The sequence below is a fragment of the Suricata suricatta genome, chromosome 7, assembly GCF_006229205.1.
Source record: "Suricata suricatta isolate VVHF042 chromosome 7, meerkat_22Aug2017_6uvM2_HiC, whole genome shotgun sequence".
NCBI classification, from domain to species: Eukaryota; Metazoa; Chordata; class Mammalia; order Carnivora; family Herpestidae; genus Suricata; species Suricata suricatta.
The window spans coordinates 130,166,112-130,187,670 of NC_043706.1; the positions used below are offsets into that span (position 1 = coordinate 130,166,112).

Here is a 21,559-nt window from a genome sequence, read left to right on the forward strand (position 1 = left end):
TCGCTCCACGGCTCTGGACTTCTTCCTTCCCGTGAGTTCTCTGTTCCTCGGAAGCCACTCTGCGTCAGGTTGTGTTTGGTGGCGGGGTGGGGGTGGGGGGTTCCTCGTTAACTAATGACTCCTTACAGGAATATTATTCCTTCCTACAGTGTTGAGGGATGGTTACCTAGAGTTTACTTAAATAGAAATGGATTCTGCTTACGCATAAGATCTCTGTGGAGCCTGAGCATGGAGAACGAGATGTGCCTTCTTAGAGTTTTCCTGGACAGTGGAGTAGACTTCGGTGTTTCTGTAGCTTGGCCTTTGATGCCCATCTGAGTGCATCACTGAAAAATAAGAATAAGCTTCCTGCTCTGCTGTGAGCGTCACTTCTGGGCTCTGCAACGTTATGCATCTGCATGGGGGAGAGTGGAAGAGCGTCTGGGCATTTGTCCAAATTAGCCGCGTGCTCTGGGACACGGGATGTCGTTGACCCAGAGCACCGGCCGTGGTGGTTTTGGACAGGGCAGACTCAGACCCAGACTCAGACCCCACACTCAGCTTCCCAGACCCCTGGCGTGGAATGGCTCCCCGATGTGGGGACCGGACAGGGCCCCCCGCCCAGTGAGAACTGGCTTATCTCTTCCACACCCTGGTGAGTTCACCCTGATGCCAAAAGCAATTTCAAGGGAGACGATGTTCTGCGTCTAGTATTTATGAGCTGGAGTGGTACCCCTCTCCGGGGAAGTGAGGTTGACCAGCCCTTCGGGGCTCGGTGTGCACACCCCCTAACTCACACTGCCAGCAGGAGAGCCTCCTGAATTTGTGGTTAGACACAGCTGGAGGCCGGCCGTGAAATGGCCTCCAGCTGTGTGTATAAGGAATAACCCAGAAATAAGAGAACCGTTTTACTTTGTTTTTCTCAGGGGATCTCATTTCTCCTTCTGAGCACAGAGACCCTCAAAACTCGTGCTAACACAAGAAGGGAAAAATATAAGGTTTTCCCATTTGAAAGATCAAAGTGTGTCCTTTTTTTTGAGCAGAGCTAAACGATCACAAAGTCGTTTCTAGTTCACATTCACTAGGTGGCATGGCTTATAAAAGGCTTTTAAAAGCGGATTGGAAAATTCTGAATGTATTTGTATTGTACATACGAAATCTTGACCCCCCCCCCAAAAAATCTTTTTTTCCAAAGATTGGAAAAAATCCTAGCTTTTAAACTGGATGAGATTAGTGAGTTGCATGATTGGATATCTGAATTTTTAATGCATTTGCCTCTGAAGTCCTGCAGGAAATCAAACATAATCATTACCTACCAAAAATACGGCCATACTGGTTTTTCTGGAGATCTGTGTTTCTTCATAGGGCTTGGAGTTCATGGCAAGGGTCCCCCCATTTCTCCCTGGAGGTCTCCCTGCACTTCCTACAGGACGGGTCTAGCGGTCATGTACTAGAGCTTTTGTCAACACACGCCTGTGTTTCCTCCCTTGCTGTCAGACTCCCTTTTCACTGGGTGTAGAATTCTCAGTTCACACCCTTTTTATTTCCCGCACTTTACACAGGTCACCCTGCTGTCTCCTGGCCTCCAAGGTATCTGGTGAGCCTAATAACTACACGCTTGAACTAGTGACCGAGGGTAACGGTGGTAATGACAGCTCACGCTGTCACGAGTTCGTGACTGCTGTGACCCAGGCACAGGGCTCTGCTGTCGCCTTGATTCTGCCGCTTTCCTGCCTGCGGGACCCTCTTTGTCCCCATACCACAGATGAGGAGGCTGAGACTCAGGGAAGCAAAGAGACTTTTTTTTAATGGAGCTAGCACTACAGCTTTTTTTTTTTTTAAGTTTATTTATTTTGAGAGAGAGAGAAAGGGTGAGTGGGGGAGAGGCAGAGGGAGAGGGAGAGAATCCCAAGCAGGCTCTGCACTGTCGGCGTGGATCCCCAGGTGGGGCTTGAGCCCACAAACCGTGTGATCATGACCTCAGCTGAAGTCATACTTTGACTGAGCCACCCAGGCGTCCCCAGCCTAGAATTTTAGCCACTGTCCCGAGCCCTCTCTCATTCCAGATCATCACAAAACCCAGTCTTTAAAAGTCCCTTTAAAGTTGAATCTTTTACACCCGCACATACCTGACAGTGCAGGTGGGGAATATGGGGGAGACCAAGGCCCAAGACGTTAGACTGGTGCTGAGTTCATTCTTGTTTTATTCTAACAGTTTATAATCCCACAGGCATCCTTAAAAAAATTTTTTTAACATTTATTCATTTTTGAGAGAGAGACAGAACATGAGTGGGGCAGGGGCAGAGCGAGAGGGAAACACAGAATTCGAAACAGGCTCCAGGCTCTGAGCTTCAGGCTCAGCACAGAGCCTGATGCCGGGCTTGAACTCACAAACTGTGAGATCATGACCTGAGCCAAAGTCAGACGCTTCACTGACTGAGCCACCCAGGCGCCCCGGGAGTTATTTTTTATAAGTCATTCCAAGTTCACCCATTACTAGATAGGAGATTGTGCTTTCCTTTCATCATTTGTTATAACCCACGTCTCTATCAAGTGCACTGGAAGAGGGAGTAAATGTCTTTCTGTCATTCTGGACACAAGTGACTCTCTTTGGTTCTCTTCTCATACATTGAGCATAAGTACGTGGAATGGTGAAGTAAGAGAGAACGGAAGATTATTTATCATCCATGGGGGATCTACTATCTACTTTGATCTGCTCTCAAAGTTGGTAGATCCATGCTACAGCCATAATCCCGGGCCATGCATTTAGCTTGTAGTCAGTCGGATTTATGAAATAACTACAAGATAGGGCTTGATTGTAAAAGCCAACGATCTGTCCCAATCACAGAGGAGAGTGGAAGAAAGACACATAGCCAGTTTCCAAAAGGAGAATTCTTCCAGGATGAGATCACTGGGGTGTCTGTGAAAGGGGGTGGGGAGAATACCTTTTGCTGGAAATTCTCTTATGTTGCCAGAGTATTACAGTATCTGAATCAAAGTGGTCTGACATTCTTATTTTGGAGTACTTACACCGTTATTTTAACGTTTCTATTTGACAGCATGCTTAATATTTCAGGAAAATGTGGACATTGATCCATTAGGTACAAAGCTGTAGTCCTATGGAGATGCTCAGTTAATTGAAATAAAAAGTTAGACTCTCTCGCTCTAAGTTAGAATGGTTTAAGAATAAACAGGGACTGTGCTCAGGAAACGCGCAGCTAGTGAAGTCTCCACCTACAGGGAACACGCTGGACTCCAAAGGCAGGAATTTGCCAGGCATAGTTGCTAATGCCCATTTCTGTAGGAAAGTCACTGATAAATTCCTAATTGACAAAAAAGGAATTTTTTTTTTTCCTTTTAGTTTGTTTGGCCACGGGGCGTCATTCCAGTCTGTCCGCCATGCCCCCCTCTCCCCTTCACCTCCAGGACTCCACCATTCTTCCTACCCCTGGGCCACACCCGGGTCACCATTTGCTTCTCTCACCATTGAAGCTGAATACTCCCAGGAATGTACTTAAGGCCCCTTTCATTCCCACTGTTTCTCCCAGATCTCTATGTTTCTGGATTTAACTGTATCTTATGCTGATGAATCCCAGCCCACCTCCCCTCCTCCCTGACCACCCTGGGTACCCCATGCATCCAGCTTCCTACCAAATGTCTCCTCTTGCATGTTTCGCTCCTGTGCCTCCAGCTCATTCTCAGTCCAGCACCCGGAGTAAAAACACGTCCCTAAAACACGTCCGATGGTGTGAGGACAACTAGAGTGGCCCAGTCCAACAGCTCCTGGTCAGTAGCAAGAAAAGATCAGCAACACTGGAAACTTGGCATTTATAGAAAGAAAAGTGACGTTTCATTAAAAAAAAAAAAACCCCAAAAACCCCAAAACCTTAGGCGTCTGGGTGGTTCAGTTGGTTGGGCATCCAATTTCAGCTCAGGCCATAATCTCTTGGTTTGTGGGTTCTAGCCCCACGTCAGGCTCTGTGCTGTCAACTGGGAGCCTGGAGCCTGCTTCAGATTCTCTCTCTCTCTCTCTCTCTCTCTCTCTCTCTCTCTCTCTCTCTCTCCCCCTCTCCCCCTCTCCTTCTCCCTCCCTCCTTCCCACCTCTCCTTCTTGTGTTCTGTCTCTCTCTCTCTCCAAAATAAACATTTAAAAAAGTACCTCGGGTGCCTGGGTGGCTCAGTCAGTTGAGTATCTGACTTGATTTCAGCTCAGGTCATGATCCCAGGGTTGTGGGATGGAGCCCTGTGTTGGGGTCCCACACCGTTGAGCCTGCTTGGCTGCTTGGGATTCTCTCTCTCTCTCTCTCTCCCTCTGCCCTTTCCCCCACTCTCTCTCTCTCTCTCTCTCTCTCTTTAAAGAAGAAAAACTAACACTTTTTAGGACTTGCCATGAGATAGTCAAGGAGCCTCTGCGCCACATGACATTTCACGGACACTTCTCATTGCAAAGCGCTGGGAAGACTGAGCTGTGGGACATTTGACCTCACAGCCTCATGACCAGGCTCACACAGACCACCGTGGGGCCCAGTTCACCGAAAGTGGAAGAACAAGGCCAAGCCGACCTGTCCTCAGCCCCGTCCCTGTGCTGTGTGTGACAGTGCCCAGCGCGTGTGCGGAGATGGATCAAGAATGCCTGTGTGGGCAACTGAAGTAGAAATTAAATGTTTCATCATCTCATTTCCGCATCCCAGGGGTTTGCCCTGTTCCCCTCCATCTTGTAGATCCTGGTTCTAAAATTACGTAGGCAGGAAGTTTTATTTTCGGCTCTTTAGTGACCTCTGTCAATGTCTGCCCCGCCCAGCACTTGAGAGCTGGCCCCTGAGCCAGTCTGTTCCCTAACGAATCCAGACCTTCTTTCTCTCAAGCAGTTGTGACTTCATTCAGAGGCTCATCCTTGCTGGAGAAGGGACCTGTTGATTTTTTATTTTTATTTTTTTGAATTTTGTTTTCTGAATTGTGTCGATAACTTTTGAAGAATACAGTTAACAGGTTTTCTAGGTCTCAGGTAATATAATAATCACGATGCATCAAAACCTATCTTTCCACCCCCTCTCTTTTTTAAACCATCCCAGCTTTCCAAATAGAGACATATCTCATACCTGGGATTCCCACATGTGCCCTTTCCGGTCACATCGATATTGGGAGATAAATTCCATCTTCTAGCCAACACGGTGGGACTGTCCTTTCTATAGTTTGCATTTTAAAATGCTTTTTTTTTTTTTTTTGGTAAATACAAAATCATGATGTCCTTTATAATTTTGCAAATCACATCTGTCCTCCATCTCCTCTCTCCATTTTTGGACGCTTGCCCCCTGCTCTTAAAAATCAATGACGTAGAGAAAAAGAGTTTTCGTGGTATCTCCCCTCTACGTGACTCCCACATGCTCCCCGTCCAACGTCAGCACATCCATGTCTTATTATTGTTTTAACATTTGGTCTTCCACCTGGGGAATGGGCAGGACTCTGTAAGCAGCTTCTCCTCCAAGCCTCAGCAGAGAAAGCAATATTTTGTTCGGAGGTAGAGTTGCAAGCCAGGCTTTGGCCAGGGTCTTTCCCATTTGGGAGGAGGAAAGTAGAAACAGCCAGCAGAATGAAAATTTTCCTTGAATTCTTTAGCTCATTAAACGCTTCCCTGGTCCCCAGTGGGTTATTTATTGATTTAAGCATCTAGCAGTTTTCCTTTCCAGAAAGAATTAACATCTCCAATGTGATCATTACTAATGGCAGAGATTTTTGTCTTTTCTCCGTGGGAGTAACTGTCGTCCAGTTGCTTATTAGCACAGCGCACTTCGGAGTTGTGTTTAAATATGGAGTGGGGGGAGGGGCACGAGATTCCGGAGATTTATGGGTAATGAAAAGAACAGGTTGTTTCAAAGACACCATGTGTAGGAAACTAAGTGTTCTTAGGGGACTCATGTGAACCTGTGATCCTTGGCTTTTTCCAAAATGAATGTTTCAGCCTCGTGTATGGTCCTTTTTGTAGAAGTTTTAACGCGTGGTGTTTTTGCTGCTAGTGTGCATGACAATGTAGCAAAATGGCGTTTCTCATCTGCTGATCATTTCCAACAGGCATTAAACATCTGAGTTTCTCTTGAGGCTTACTGTAGTTGAATATCTGCAGTGGTATAGGAACGTGAAGAAACTTTTTATTGAAGTACGTAAAATCCCCTTTCCAGAAGAACACTTTTTGCCCCTAAATATAACATCACCCAAGAACCTACCTGCTTTTCAGGTCTATCTACAGAGAACATGTGACATTAACACACTAGAGTTCATTGCATTTCACAGTGTTGTGACCCCAAAACATAAAAGGATAGTTTTCGTAGAGACTTCGCTTCTTTTTAATGCGATTAATTTAGTCGTTTCACTTTGACACTGTTTCAGTGCATTCTTCTTCCTGGGCCTTAAGGAAGTGCGGCACCGAAAAGCAGTCAGCACTGTGTGACTCGTTAGTGGTACTCCTCGAATGTTAATTCCCTTTTCCCAATTGGTGTGATCAAATCCATCCGAGTTTCTGGGATGTTCATTTTAAAAGTTAGCTCTATCGGCTCTTTGAAAAGACATGCCATTTAAATTGTTACTGTGTTCCTCCTCTGTCAAGGGAGCTCGGCACCATTCTAGATTCTGGCTTTTTTCTTCATAAACCAGGTAGGACTGTCATGGATTTTCTTCCACTCGCTGCTGTCTCTCCTCCCGAGATTTCTAAGAGACGATCGCTGATGCATCCTCTTGCCCAAAGTGCGTTGCAGACTTTTAGGCCGAGCTGCTGCCTGGGCGCGTCCCTGAGCCCTTGAGCCATCAGCCCGTCCACTCGGAGAACGGATGAGGGTGCATGGAGCACGTTCATTTCCAGGGACTTTGGGTGGTGGGTGGTTTGTGTTTCATCTCCCCCTCCTCTGTCTGTCTGATTCTAAAGAGTCTGCAGTCATTTGCAGGGAACGGACGTCTGTGGAAAAGGCTAGGGAGGGAGGAAAGCAGTGTGGGAGAGCGGAGGGCTGCAGCGTCCTCTGACTCCCCCACTGAGCATCCAACACTGGCTCCTCTGGGGGGGGACAGGACACACCAGAGAGAGGCTCACACTCTCGGAGCCTCAGTTTCCTGGTCTCTTAAATGGGTGTAGTAACACCCACCCACATAGCCGACAGGTGCAGCCACAGCTCTTTTCTGCCACAGGGTCTCAGATTTCTCCCTCGCCTGGCACCCTCCTCCTCATTGCTTCTCTGGGGACAGATGGTCATTCTTTGGTTGAGCCAATTGATTTCCCTGCTTCTAGATGTCGCCTTCCTACCAGACATGTCCCTCCAGCCCCGTGTTATCAGACTCGGACAGGACGGACATGGTGAATGTATTTTGTAGTAATAGTCCAATTCATTTCCTTTCTCTCTCAAAAAAAACAGTTTGACAGGAGACTAAGCAGAGCCTTAAGGAAAATGAGATTCTTTCTGAGCTCTTGAAAATCCTCCCGTAGATCCAGTAAAAGTTCCAGATGGGTCTAATTTTGAGCGTGCAGTTATATAGGCCAGCAGGCCCCCCAAACTGGCCAGATCTTCAAGAGGCCTCCCTACAACAGCCCCCGGCATCCCCCCGAGCTGCCATGCGAGTCGGGACATCCCCCACCCCAGCATCTCACTGTCTCCACTTACAACTGGGCGTTTACTCGGCCCCATCCTTCCTCTCTGTTGCAGTCAGCGAGGAAAACACGGATGGTGAGGCCGCGCACAGCGTTCACGCCGAACTGAGTGCCCGGAAGAACCTCTACCCCCTTTTCTTTCTAGATAGGACGGTCACACTCTGTGCTGATTCGGGCCGCATCCCCACGCTAGTGAAGATGGCGTGGCACTGACCTCCGGACACGCATTAGTTACCTGTGGCGCTGAGGTCCGTGTTGACACGGATCTCCAGGCCTGTGTCTCTGCCACAGATTCAAACAAAAATCACGTATTTTCCATTTCTTTCCAGCTTCACGAGGCCGATATTGTGGTCGTAGGCTCCCCCAAGCCGGAAGATGTTCCCCTTTCTTGGATCCAGCCAGGAACTACGGTTCTCAACTGTTCCCACGACTTCCTATTAGGTGGGTCAATGTCTTAACCTTGGGCCGCAGATGAAAACAGGGAAGTATTAGAGAAATGCTTAACCTTTTTCAGAGGAGAGGATGCTCCCCGAGAGGTTGGTCACCGCGAACATTCGTACGTACACAGGAGAAGAAACTGTGACCGTTCACGTGCCTACCATTTGGGTTACGTGATATTGAAATCGTGTTGTTGGGCAAAGGGAAGTTGAGAGGCTAAGAGCAGTAGCTTCCCCCCCCCCCGCCTGGCCCTCAGAGAGACATGCCCCTGCTGGCCTCTAGCGATGGGGAGTCCAGTCAGCAGTGACCCGAAGTAGATCGTGTGTCCGTGTGTGGGGTAAACTAGAAATAGGGGTTTTTAGTCTTCTACAATGAAGTAGAATCCATTCTCCCAAAGAAATCTTACATGAACTTTACCAGGTAAAAGCAGATGAAAACAGTTGCTGGGAGGGATGGGACCAGTCCCCGGGTCTCCCTGATTTCCCCTCGCCGTGACCCCTCAGACACTTCCTGGGAGCCCCCGAGGCACCTCAGAGCAGTGTGAAAGTCACTGTCAGAAGCAGGGGGTCCGGGGCACCTGCAGGGCTCTGTCGGTTGAGTGTCCGACTTCAGCTCAGGTCATGATCTAACAGTCCATGGGTTCCAGCCTCACATCAGGCTCTGTGCTGACTGCTGAGCCTGGAGCCTGCTTCGGAATCTGCGTCTCCCTCTCGCTCTCTGCCCCTTTCCCACTCTCTCTCTCAAAAATACATAAAACATTAAAAAAAAAAAAAAGAAATAGAGGTGGTCTTATGGTGGCATTTCACCACAGGACCCAGGAGTGCCCTGGCCCACACCGGCCCCGCCTTCAGAGGAGCTCAGGCTGTGCCCACACCAGGCATCCAGCTGAAGAGCTGGTAGGATCAAGCCCAGAGGGATTCCCTTTTTTCCTCTCATTCACAGAAGGACACTCAGAGGCTAAGAAAGTTCTGCACCATACCTAGCGCACCTTTTCACGTCCTGAGGATCCTGTGTTTAGATTTCAGCATTGGAGAGGACTATGGTGAGCAGGCCTGGAGCACAGTGTTTTCCCTCAGAGCTGGTCAGAAGCTGAGCCAAAGTGGGTGGAGAGGCCTCTACCCTCTTTCTGCCAGGACCACACTGGAGTTCTAGACCTTGAAACCTAGACCACCCCCCAAGAAAGCGACATAGAGAACAGTATCAAATGATATATAGTATATAATTATATATATAACTTCTGGTCCAGCCACCTTGGGATAACCATTTTACATTTTTCCACAAAAAATGCACTAACCTTAATTTGATTGGAATGTAATAGAAGGAAGAAAATGAGATCGTAAAAGTGTTACTGAAATTCATGTAACTGTTTCTTCAAAAAGAAAAATAATGGACCCACCCCTGTAGGAAGTGTTCTCCCCGCCCCCCCCCCAATTAACCAATCAGATTAACAGCTCCTTGGGGCTGAAGGAGGCTGGGGTGGGTTAGAGTGTGCAAGGGACAGTGCTCAGGTATTTCCCAGAATGCCCTTGTGCTTGGCCCTTCATTCATCACATAGATGGATGAAGCAATCAGAGGTAGAATATAATGCGAATGTAGGATTAATCGATCTTTTTAGCAACCAGAAGACTTGCACTAAATAACTCTTTTGAAATGTATGTAGTTTCAGGCTATCCATTTCTTTCCCTGCCTGAGAAAACCAGTGCCTGACCCATAAATGATGGGAATGGCAGATTTGCTCTCTGCTCAGAATTTAGATTAGGAAAGTCAGTTTGGACTTTATGTTCTTTTATTTATTTATTTTTAAAAATTTACTTTGAGAGAGAGAAAGCATGCGTGGGGAAGGGGCAAAGAGACAGGGAAAGAGAGAGAATCCCAAGCAGGTTCTGTACTTTCAGCACAGAGCCCGCTGCAGGGCTCGAACACATGTGCTGGGAGATCATGACCCAAGCTGAAGTCAGACGCTCAACCAACAGAGCCACCCAGGTGCCCCTGACTATGTTTTTTTAAATAAATGTTCTTGGCTCTTTTATTTACTTGCTGTTTCCTTTGAATTAGAGTTCATGTATTTAGGACAATTTTGTTATAATCTTGGCTAGAGATAGTCTATTCAACGTTCTTTGGAATCCCTTTGAGCTCTATGATTATATGAAGGTGAGAGTATATATATTTATTTTTTAGTGAAATTGTGCCATATTTTTAGTATGTTTGTTTTGGGGACCTTTCCTTTTTTTAATGACATTCATAAAAACAGTAGGTTTAACATAACCACCCTCCTGGGGTGAGGGTGAGGAGACCAAGGCATTAAGTATATTTTGACTGATTCTGTATGTAGGACTGACTGGGGTTTATTTTAAATTTATCTGGTCCAGAACTAGTAGTTGTCATCTTGATTTTTGCATGCCCAGTGCCCCACCTAGTACATGCTCAATAAATACTGGGTGTTGAATGAATGAATAAACCTGGACTCAGAATTGTACTCTGATTGCACCGTTAAGTTAGTTATAGATGCAGAGACATCTCCTTGAACTTGTTTCCCATTCAGAAACAAAGCTGACGGGGCAAAGACAAAGAGGAAAAATGTTCTCCCAATGAAATAGATGAACGTTTTGCAGTCAGTACTATTTATCATAGCATTTAATTTCCTGATAGTCCATTTTAATTTTAGCAACTTTGATTAGCATGAAACTTTAATCTGTGCATCGATTGAAGAAAGGCTCTTCTCTCTCTTTTTTGCATAACCTTGCCACCTTAAGGAAACAGATTTTTGAAAGCATTATTAAAAGAAAAGGTGCTTTTATTCATACTTAGGAGCCAAAGAATTCTTAATCAACTGGCGTTTGGGCGAAGGCAGGGTTTTATGATGAAATTTGCATACTCAGTGGTCCATAAAAGTAGATGGGATACGGTGATTTATAATGAGGTCATTGTACAGAGCCAGCCCCTGGAGAGATTTTGGTGATGGCTAACATCCCATATGCAGTTCTCGGAAAACAGTTACACCTGACTTGTCCGATCTGTTCACTCTTCTGTGGCATGAGTCTAATACTTAGATTTAGAAGAGATACGTGTTCATGTTCAGTTTTCTAGCTATAAGAATTCCTAGTTTTTAATTATTAAATTTCAAATCAAAGAAGCTATGATTCTGTAATGCTCTGCTTCCTAAGGAGCAGAATTCATCCTAAGCAAGACCATTTCATACCCTCATATGAAGACTTACTTCCTGATGTGCTACATGGGACGAAGGAGAGCTGGTCTTAGGTCTCGTGCCCAGAGAACAGAAGCCAAACAACAATTTTGTGGGTCAGAGGAGTAGACAGAATCATTCTCTCTCTCTCTGCCTATCCATCTATCTGTCATCTGTTTATTTTGAGAGCAAGGGTGCATGTTGGACAAGCGGCAGAGAGAGGGAGAAGCAGGGTTTACCCAAAGCAGGGCTCCTACTCACCAAGGCGGGGCTCAGACTCACCACCTTGGGAGATGCTGATCTGAGCCACCCAGGCGCCCCCAACAGCACCATTTGAGGTGAAGATACATGTATTTGGTGTGGAGTGGGAGCTGAAACCCAGGCTGCATCTTAGGTTCATGCTAATGGCCTGGGGGATCTTGGGGGACCTCAAGCCATCCCCCTTACGACCCTACAGGGAGACAGCATAATTAATGTAATGAGAAAAGCGTGGAATTTGGAGTCAGATTGACCTCACTCAAAAAGAAGAAGGGTTTTTTGTTTTTGTTTTTGTTTTCATTTTTCTCTTAATTGCACTGTATTTACAAGCTGTGTGACTTTGAGCAAATAACCTAAGCTCTCTGATCTTCAGTTTCCTTGTGAGTAAGATGGGAGCAGGGCCGTTGAGAGGAATACATGAGCTGTCACCTCTCAGCACCTCTTTGATGGGAGCTGCCAAGAAGTGGCTCCTCCTGCTTCCCTCTGCTTCACTGGCCTCGTACCTCTAGCACACGAAACAGCTCAGACTTATTAGCGAAATGTAAGTCTGTATTTGAAAATCAAGCCCAACGAAGGATTCTTCCCAATAAGATTCGGAGAATGTAAGACAGTAGTTTTAGAGAAATTAGACAGGTCTGTAATTTAATCACCATCTCATTGTACTTAGGACAAAAGAGAGATCCTTCCTTATGAATTCTGAACTCCAGTTATTCTGCATTCCATTATATCTATTACCTGTTTCCCTTAAGTTTTTTTCCCAGGGAAATTCTGGACGATTTGAACCTCTATGTTTTTGCCAGGTTTTAGTTTCAGATTTTAACTGCTTCTCGGTATGATACATTCAATGTTCTTACTTTTGAGAAAGTCTCAAGCTGTTTAGAATGTAAAACTCTGGGGGCGCCTGGGTGGCTCAGTCGGTTAAGCCTCCGATTTCGGCTCAGGTCAGATCTCACGTTCGTGGGTTCGAGCCCCGCGTCAGGCTCTGTGCTGACAGCTAGCTCAGAGCCTGGAGCCTGCTTCTAGTTCTGTGTCTCCTTCTCTCTCTGCCCCTCCCCCTCTCATGCTCTGTCTCTCTCTGTATCAAAAATAAATAAAATATTAAAAAAATTAAAAAAAAAACTCTGTGTTAATTCCTTCCTGCTTTGGTTTCAGTAATTTCAAGAGGGCTGTTTATATATGCTGATACTAATATTTTAATAATACTCCTTTCTTTTGAAGATTCTTACATTATATTCTGTTAAAATAGTAAAACATTGTTATTTGATAGTGAATTCAGATGTTTTTTTGTTTTGGGTTTTTTTTTTTTTTTTTGAGAGAGAGAGCACGTGTGCTCTCTTAAAACTAATCACCAGTGATTTTGAAAGTGTTATCTGCATTTATATGTAGTTTTCTTTAGCTTTTCCTATTTTCAAAACTTCGTGTAAGGCTTTTTTGAGTTACTTGTTCCCCCAGAGGATGAGAAAATATTTGAGAATTCAACCTAGGGGTTCCTACGGCGCTTCTGTGATAAGAAGGGTGTCCTGGGCCAGGCTGTAGAAAAGCTGAAATGTTTTCCTGCGGCAGAGAGGGCACCAAAGAGACCAAAGAAGAATTTGCCTTGTCCCACCCATTTCATTTATTCTGGCCAAGTTCCCAGGGTGGTCCCAAGGGCAGGTCCTGTCACGGAAAGTTCTATTCTTATTTCCAGGGAAAGCATTATGACACGCTAGCCTTAAATTTTCGTGTTGCAGAAAGTTTGGTTAGCAAGAAAAAATTCTATATGAAAGGCCATCTTTTAAAGTGATTCATTGACCCATCCTTGGAAGAGCCACGAGCTAATGGGGAGTCTTTAGTGGGAAGTGAAAAGACCCATTTGGTTTGGGACAGCACCCCTGGGACCCCCGCTGGCCTCGCGGGCTGAGTGCAGACAGCTTTGGCAGGCGGGGTGTGGACAGCCTCTGGGTGGAGCCCTGCGTCTACACAGGCAGAGGGATGAGGTAATGATTTCTTTTCTCAATTCTCCTTTGCCACGAAGTTGGTTAAGAATGTATTCCTGATATGCCGAGTTACCATCTCCATTGCTTCGAACTCTCTGGATTCAGAACTTTTAACTATGTTTGAAGATTACATTGATCCGAGCGACAGAAGCAATACAGTGTTCACGATAGAAAGCTTGAGAAATATCGAAGTGTGCACAGAGGAAAGTGACAGTAACTTCTGTCCAGTCACCTTGAGGTCCCCATTTTACATGTTCCCACAAAGAAAACAAGTAACATAATTTTATAGGATGGAAGTTAGTAGAAGGAAAAGAAAACAGTATGAAACTAAAAGCATTATTGAAATTCAGATAACTTTTTTCAGACAGAGAACTATCGGATCCTGTAAGATCCTTCCAACGTTTAAAATACATGCGGAGGCACGTCTTACGTTGCGTTTTAAAATCTTTGTTGATTTTAGCCACCTTCTATTTTATGCAAGGCAGCGACAGATTATGGGCAGAGCACTGGAGGTGAAATATTCCTCACTCGCATGGGTATTTGGGATTCTGTTCTGGGAATTTGCATAAATAATTGATACTAGCTCCTGGAGTGTAGTTTTTTTTTTCTTTTCCCTTCCTTGTCATGTAAAGATAGAGATAAAAATGTGGGAAGAATATTTCTTTTCCATAATGGTTGGACAGGATCTTCAGATCAGATCTCTAGTGGTTCAAACAAAACAACAAATCTCATTCTCTAGACTCTTGGCTTTTGCCTAAATATGATTTATAAAACTGTGAAGTGTTATTAATCTCTAAACAGTACCAGAGGGATATCATTTTCCAACACCCTTAATACATTTGACTGCAGAACATCACAAAACGCTTCGTCTTTAAGTGTTTTGTGCTCTTTCTTGCAAAGGACTGTCAGCAAAATGGGTAATTTAAAAGTAGAGTGGTCCAAAATAGAGGAAAATAGTTTCTTAATTCAAAAAAGTTGCTATTAGAGATGTTTCTTTTCTCTAAGGGAGGATATAGACTAAAATATTGTACATGTGTGCTTATTCTCATAACCTTTAAAAGTATCAGCTAAAGAATGGAGAAGGAGAATTGGTACAAATACCTCTCTGTTCTGGAAGCTGGGTAATCCCTAAAATTAATCTCTGAAAACGCAGTTTCTCAGTTCCTTTGGGAAGTTGATCATTTCACTTTTTTGACACTCAAAGGAAGCCTGGCCTTTCACCTGGCACTTTGGTGGCGACTATGCTATTTATCTTAGTCCCCCTTTCTGTATGCCGTACACCTTGGTGAAATTGCTTTTCTCAGATGCCCAGCTCTTGGACATACCCTGTCGCATTCAATTCTCAGAGTCCTGTGGGGTTGCAACTACCCATGTTAGTTAACAGGCCCAGCATCACAGTTGCTGGCTAGAGGTAGAAGCAAGATTTTCATCCAGTCTATCTCGGTGTGTCTGTGCCGAGGACCTGGTGACCTACCCGGATCTGCGCCAAGACGTCCTCTAAGTGAAAATGAGAATGGCACTCAGTGTGCTGGCTTGTTACTAGGAGCAATTGGTTGTAAACGACAGTATCCTGAACGTCTTTTTTTCCCTCCAACCTGTTTACAGGGAAGCTTGGATGTGGCTCTCTTGGGGTGCATTTTAATGATGTCATTGCAGAGGGCGATGTGAGTCTCCTTGCTGCGGCCCTGCGGATCCAGGTTTGTTTCACACAGCAATGGGTTTGGAGCTTTGATTAACAGTTGTTAACATTTTGCAAGTGTTTCCCGTTGAGCAGATGCAGAGTTAAACACCTCACATGCAGAATGACATTTAGGTCTTACCATAATCCTGTGAGAGAAAGTCATTCCCATTTGACAGATAAGGAAATGGAGGCTTGGGAAAACTTGCCTTTGGCTACGCGACAAGTGTGGGATGGAGACTCGACTCAGGGTCTGTAGTTATCCCCAAATTCAGCAACTTGAAACGGTATAAAAGTTTATCGCCTCCCATTGTTTGTGGGTCAGATGTGGGAGCAGCTCAGCTGCGTGGTTCTGTCTCGGGGTTGCTCAAGAGGTCATCCGAAGGCTTGACTGGGGCTGGAGGCTCTGTTTCCAAGATGGGTCGCTCACATGGCTGTTGGCGCTTGGCACTGATTCCTCACTGGCTGTTGGCAAGATGCCTCAGCGCTCGCCAGGCAGACTGCTCAGTAGAGCTGACGGCGATGTGGCAGCTGACACCCACCAGAATGGGTGCGCCGTGGGAGAAGGCAGGGAGGAAGCCCAGGAGGTGTTGTGACCTCGCCATCAGAGTCGAGCACCACCGCTTCCTCTGTTCTTTCCTCTTTCTGGGGGCTCCTCTTCTAGAAGGCTCCTTGCTAGCTCACGGTAGAATGTGTGACTCGTGATCTCAAGCCCAACTTGGGGCTTGAACTCAATATAAATAAACTAAAAATAAGTAACCTCCCTTTATAAAAGAAAAAAACTTTTTAAAGTTTATTTTGAGAGAGAGAGCAAGAGAGAAACAGTAAGGGAGGGGCAGAGAGAGAGACAGAGACAGAGAGAGAGACAGAGAGAGAGAGAATCCCAAACAGGCTTTGTACTGTCAGTGTGGGGCTCAAACCCACAAACACTGAGACCATGACCTGAGCTGAAATTGGACGCTTAACCAACTGAGCCACCCAAATGCCCCCCCAAATAAACTTGTAATTTCAAATGGGATATAATACTTTCTTACAAGGATAATGTGTTGGGTTTCTACCTAAGCCAGATTTTATTTCTGTGTCTCCCTGTGTGTATCACCATTTAACAATTCAGTGTTCTTGTTCGATTATATCAACTCTGAAAGGATTGGACTTAGCATGGTGTTGCAGATTTTGGAAGCGGGGCATCCAAGCTCATCATCCATGCATTCTCCTAGTTCCCTCATTTTTCTCTATTAACTGAGGTGAAGAACCCACTCTCTAATTTTATTCTAGTATGCTATGTCTTAAGTGCATACTTAACCTTTCTTTTTTAATTTTTAATCTTTAATTAATTAATTAATTAATGTTTAATGTTTAATTCTTGAGAGACACAGAACATGAATTGGGGAGGGGTAGAGAAAGAGAGAGAATCCAAAGCAGGCTCCAGGCTCTGAGCTGTCAGCACAGAGCCCGATGCGTGGCTCAAACTCACAAGCTGTGAGATTATAATCTGAGCCAAAGTCAGATGCTCAACTGACTGAGCCATCCAGGGGCCCCTTCACCTATTTTAAAAGTACATATAGCTCACATTTTCCTTTTAGAAGAAAAAAAAAAACGCAACTCTACATGCGAATAAACTTGCTCCTGATGTGCACGTAGGTTATTGTGCAACTTTGCGATCCTTTTCATGACATGACATCCCTGAAGGGCATTTTCATAGTTTAGAGTCAGAATCTGCCGACCTCTGCTTCTCTAACGTGCTTTCCCTTCTGTCCCTCGAAGAACATGGTCAGCAGTGGAAGGAGGTGGCTACGGGAACAGCAGCACGCAAGGTGGAGACTCCACTGCCTGAAACTCCAGCCTCTCTCCCCAGTCCCCAGGTATTGGCGGGATTTCATTGTCCTGACCTCCGGTCACCAAAGTGCCTCCGACTTCCAGAGTTCTCCATCGGGCTGGGGCCTCCTGGGGCGGCTTTGATAGTGGATAATTTTCTCTAATCACAGTTTTTTTATTAAGTCCTAACAATTAAATAGTAATGAACACGTTTCCCACAGTCTGTCAGCTCTAGGGTGTACATTTCCTCATGTCTGAAGTCAGGACGCTTCCTGTCGATGGCGTCTCCAGTCTTAAATGGCATCCTTTTCTCTCCTCCGTGCTCCATGACATATTGGTGCCTTAGATCTGACCAGATATGGTAATCCAGTATTTGGAATATGCTTTTCAGTGTTAGAAATGCCCAGCTCATCTGTCAGCGTGGTCTTCAGGGCCATGTCGGTGCCTGCTCTGAGGGTGAACGACCGACCAAACCAGACCCTATCCTGTGTGGGAAGTGAGTTCAGCTTTCCTCCGCGCACAGAGATCCCGAACTACTGTCTGAGGGTTTTCTGTGACAGTCTGGATGGGTGTTTTCTTCAGCATTTAATGAAGCGTAAGCTATATTTTCTCTGCATGAATTTAGAAATACATCCTGTGCTGCAGGAATAATTCATCAGATCTCAGAGCCAGAGAGATGCGTTTTCCAACCTCCTCGGGGTCCCCCCCGCTGTCCCCACGGCGTGACAGGCCCCACCCTCCTCATCCAGGGTGTGCTCAGTAGATAAAACTCCAGGAATTGACTCATTTTTCCTTTGGTGACCACTTGGGTTTTAGATTCGATCTGTTTCCTTGGACCACAATGGAACTCTGATTCCTTTATATCCACTGCACGATGCTTTCTCCGCTGAAATAGACTGAATGTCGTAGTCACCTTCTGTGTGCGTTCATGCGTAAATCTCAGGGAATGTTATTTATTCTCTGTAATCTCACTCCTGTAGTTGTGCCGTCTATTTCATAAAATATTTTATTTTTTGAAGTTACTAATGTTGTTAAAGGACCTTAATTTTTAAAAGTAAGTGAGTACATTCTACTTACAGGGTGCTAAAAAAAAAATTCAGCCGGACTCTGCCAAAATGTGTACCAAAGTCACTGCATAAATCTAAATAAATCCCACTCAGGGGAAGAAGTGTTTTAATTGCTGAACCGAATTTGGCTTCTAAAGGGGAAAGAAAGACAGGCTGAATAATTTCTAAATTACCCCCGAAACAAAACGATGTCACTGTCGTTCTTAAGCTAGTGAAGAGAACACTGGAGGTTTTCCAAGAGCAGTTTAACAGATTTGGGGAGGAGAGAAAGAGAAAAGAGGGGTAGACGGGAAGGCAAAATGAGGTGGGAGCATGGGCAGTGATGGGGCGGGGGGGGTGGGAGATGCTGGGGTGCCGGGAGCAGGGACACATCTGGAAGCACGGAACCCAGCCTGTATCTGGGCGGAGGCGCCCCCCACCCCCCAAGCTGCTGTAGTCCACTTCAGAGAGTCCAGAGTGGACGTGGGTTTGCTTTTTACCTCTTGCACCAAGATCAGACTTCCATGGGGTTGTGGAGGAGAATACAGAGTAATGTGAGGGCTCAGACTCCATTATCAGCAGGAGCAAGAGACAGAAAAGTCAGAGCCAGGGCTGCCTGCCAGTAGACACTGCTGTGCCCCCAAAATAAGGGCTCCAGGGTGAGCGAGGCCACTGCTGTCTTCCAAGTGTCAGCCCTTGTGACCCACTGAGTCTCTGAGGCCTGCTCTCCCAAGCCTGTCTTGGGCCAGCCGCGTCTTACTCACAAACAGATGGTCAGTCCGGCGGACGGATGGCCTGAACCCTGGTTAAAACACATAGCTGAGTTCGGGAGCCCCGAAAGCCTTTCCGAAAAGTCCAGCACACGCTCATCATACAGCACCCCAGCGAGGTGGACCGCCGTGTTCTCGGCCTGCTGGTAAAATAGGATAAGTTATTTGCCCAGTGACGCTTCGCAGTTCTAAACTTTTCCTTTTTCTGAAGTTGAGCTTCGAGCACTAGGTCCTTTTACTGACGATTATGCAATTAATAACATATTTTAAAACAGGACTTTGGACCTGCAGTAGGAATAAGAGAGGGAAAGTGTGGACACAGATAAAACGAAATAGCATTTCCACATTTTTTGAATAGCCAACAGACACACGCAGCTAGCCCGGGAAGAGCATTATGCAATAACCCATCTCTTCGTGGGTAATGAAGACAGTGATGGTCTTGCAGAAAGCCCCTTCCTGGATAGTGGATTCGTACCTAAAGGAAGCGTTAGGGCACACTGTCGTATGCAATTCTCTTCCACAATAGAGGGGCTTATTTTTGTACCTGGGCAGAATTTGAGGATCCTCGTGAGTTTTGAGGAGTTGATCCTCTAAAGAAATGTACCGTTTTTTTAATGCACATTAATTATTAGCCGTTGTATGGAATGCCCCTTGGGAGAGAGGACCACAAAGCAACTGCTTGGATTGAATCGTTGGCACGGCGCCTGGCTGTGTCTTCTCTAGCAGTGACCACCTAAGCTGAGGAGATTCTCGCCTCTTCTGTGTTTTCCCTCCCCAGTGACCTTGAGATTTCAAGAGCACAGACTCCAAAAGCCGTGGACGTCCTTGCCAAGGAGATAGGATTGCTTGCAGATGAAATTGAAATCTATGGCAAAAGCAAAGCCAAAGTGCGGTTGTCCCTGCTGGAAAGGTTAAAGGATCAAGCCGATGGAAAATACGTGTTAGTAGCTGGGTAAGACTACTTTTAAAATCTATTTTACCAGGAAGGCATGCGTCTAAATCTCTCTTGCCTATTTGTATCTGTCATCACACCCCCTCAAATCCATCCTTCTCTCAAACTTGACATTCTTGTCCACTTCACTTGGCATTCCTTCATTTGACACAAGGTAAGCTTTCGTTTTCGGTAGAAAACAAATCCGCCTGCTCTACAAACTAGGAAGCGTAACGAGTTCCTAATCCAGCATTTCATCTTTTGTTCCTCATGTTGTGTTTTGATCACCCTTGGGTTGTTCATGTAGTTGTTCATGGTAAAAGTCAAAATAAGAATGAAAGGTAAACTATCTTAAGCTGAGTAGGGGGTCTTTGTGTTCTATTCAGAAATAACATTTTAATGGAAAATGTACAGTTAATTGTGCAAAGTTATTGTTTTCTTGTTAATATGCTTAATATTTATGTATTTGTATTCGAGAAGTTCATTAGTTCTCTTTTCTTGCATTTCAGAATTAACATAGGACCATTTTCATTTGTGTGGGTCATTTTATAAAAGACATGTGCATAGTTTTTATGCAAAGGAATGTTTATTTTCTCTCTTTTTAAAAAAAGAAATACACTCACTGGCTGAAAAATGATAGAAAACAAGGGATATCAAATATTTTTTCAGTGTGTCCTGAGGGAACATCAGGAGACCATCTAAATTCCTCCGTTGTCTTGAAATTTCATTACAAGGACTTATTAATGATATATAGGCCAAGACTTAAGGCACCAAAACCTGTTTATTAACAGGCAGAAACATTTCTTATAGCTGGACTTCACTCTTGGTGAACTTCATTTTTACATATTTTTATTATTAATGTAAGCATCTTATTTCTTTTTCTGGTTATTAAAGTCACACATGCTCATTAAGCTTTAACAAAATACCGAAAAGTATAAACAAGAAAGGAACACATCCCAAATCTTATCGGCCAGAGGAAAGGGCTGTGAACATGAGAGACCATCTTGACCCAGATAATGTTTCATGAATGGCATCATCTTACATGTGCTGATCTGTAAGCAGCCTGATGAGTCACGGAGGACGCCTTGCGTGCCCAGCTCACTCCATGCAAGACGGTGTAGAGCTGTTATCATTTTGCACGACTGCGGAACATTCCACTGGGGGGGAGAGGCAGTAAAAATGCCTGGGAGGAGGGTGGATTCCATTTCACACATCTCCCGAACACGGTGAAGGCCTGGGTGGCTCAGTGGCTGACCCTTCAGCGTGTTTCTTATTCTTCAAGTAAATTCAGGCCAAAGAACAATTTGACAAAAATCGTAGAGACCTCCACAATTTATTCAACCAGCTCTCTGTGGATGGGCACTTAAATGGGCACCCATTTCCCGCCATTGTGAACAGTGCTAAAAGGAACAGCCTTGGGCATGCATATTTGTGCATTTATCCCATGACCTCCTTAGGAAAAATCCCTAGGGGTTTTAAATTGAATATTTAAAATAAAGAGGGGCTCCGGGGGTAAGCATCCAACTCTTGACTTTGGCTCAGGTCGCCATCTCACTGTTCATAAGTTGAGGCCCCATATCAGCCTCTGCACTGACAGTGCAGATACTGCTTGGGATTCTCTCTCTGACCCTACCCTGAGCACGCGGCGCTTGCTCTCTCTCTCTCAAAATAAATAAATGAAGTTAAAAAAATTATAAAACTGCAAATAAAGATTTAAACTGCAGTCATCCATAATTTCACCTCTTTCATGGTCAAATCATTTATTCGTGTTTCTTTCCCTTCCCCTGCTCCCACCTCCCTCTTCAGCTGCTCTGTCATCGCCTGTCACCGCTTGTCTCCAGCCTGGGCCATCAG

The 21,559-nt window shown here is 45.2% G+C and overlaps 1 protein-coding gene across 2 annotated transcripts in view; it reads left to right on the top strand.

Annotated features, from left to right (window-relative positions):
* MTHFD1L (methylenetetrahydrofolate dehydrogenase (NADP+ dependent) 1 like) overlaps positions 1–21,559 on the top strand; it is a 174,159-nt gene that overhangs the window by 13,071 nt on the left and 139,529 nt on the right. For both annotated transcript variants that reach the window (XM_029945150.1, XM_029945151.1), the window contains exons 7-10: positions 7,939–8,050; positions 15,071–15,162; positions 16,908–17,005; positions 19,553–19,726. In XM_029945150.1, the coding sequence (XP_029801010.1) occupies positions 7,939–8,050; positions 15,071–15,162; positions 16,908–17,005; positions 19,553–19,726 (476 nt within the window). The remainder of the gene's footprint in view (positions 1–7,938; positions 8,051–15,070; positions 15,163–16,907; positions 17,006–19,552; positions 19,727–21,559) is intronic.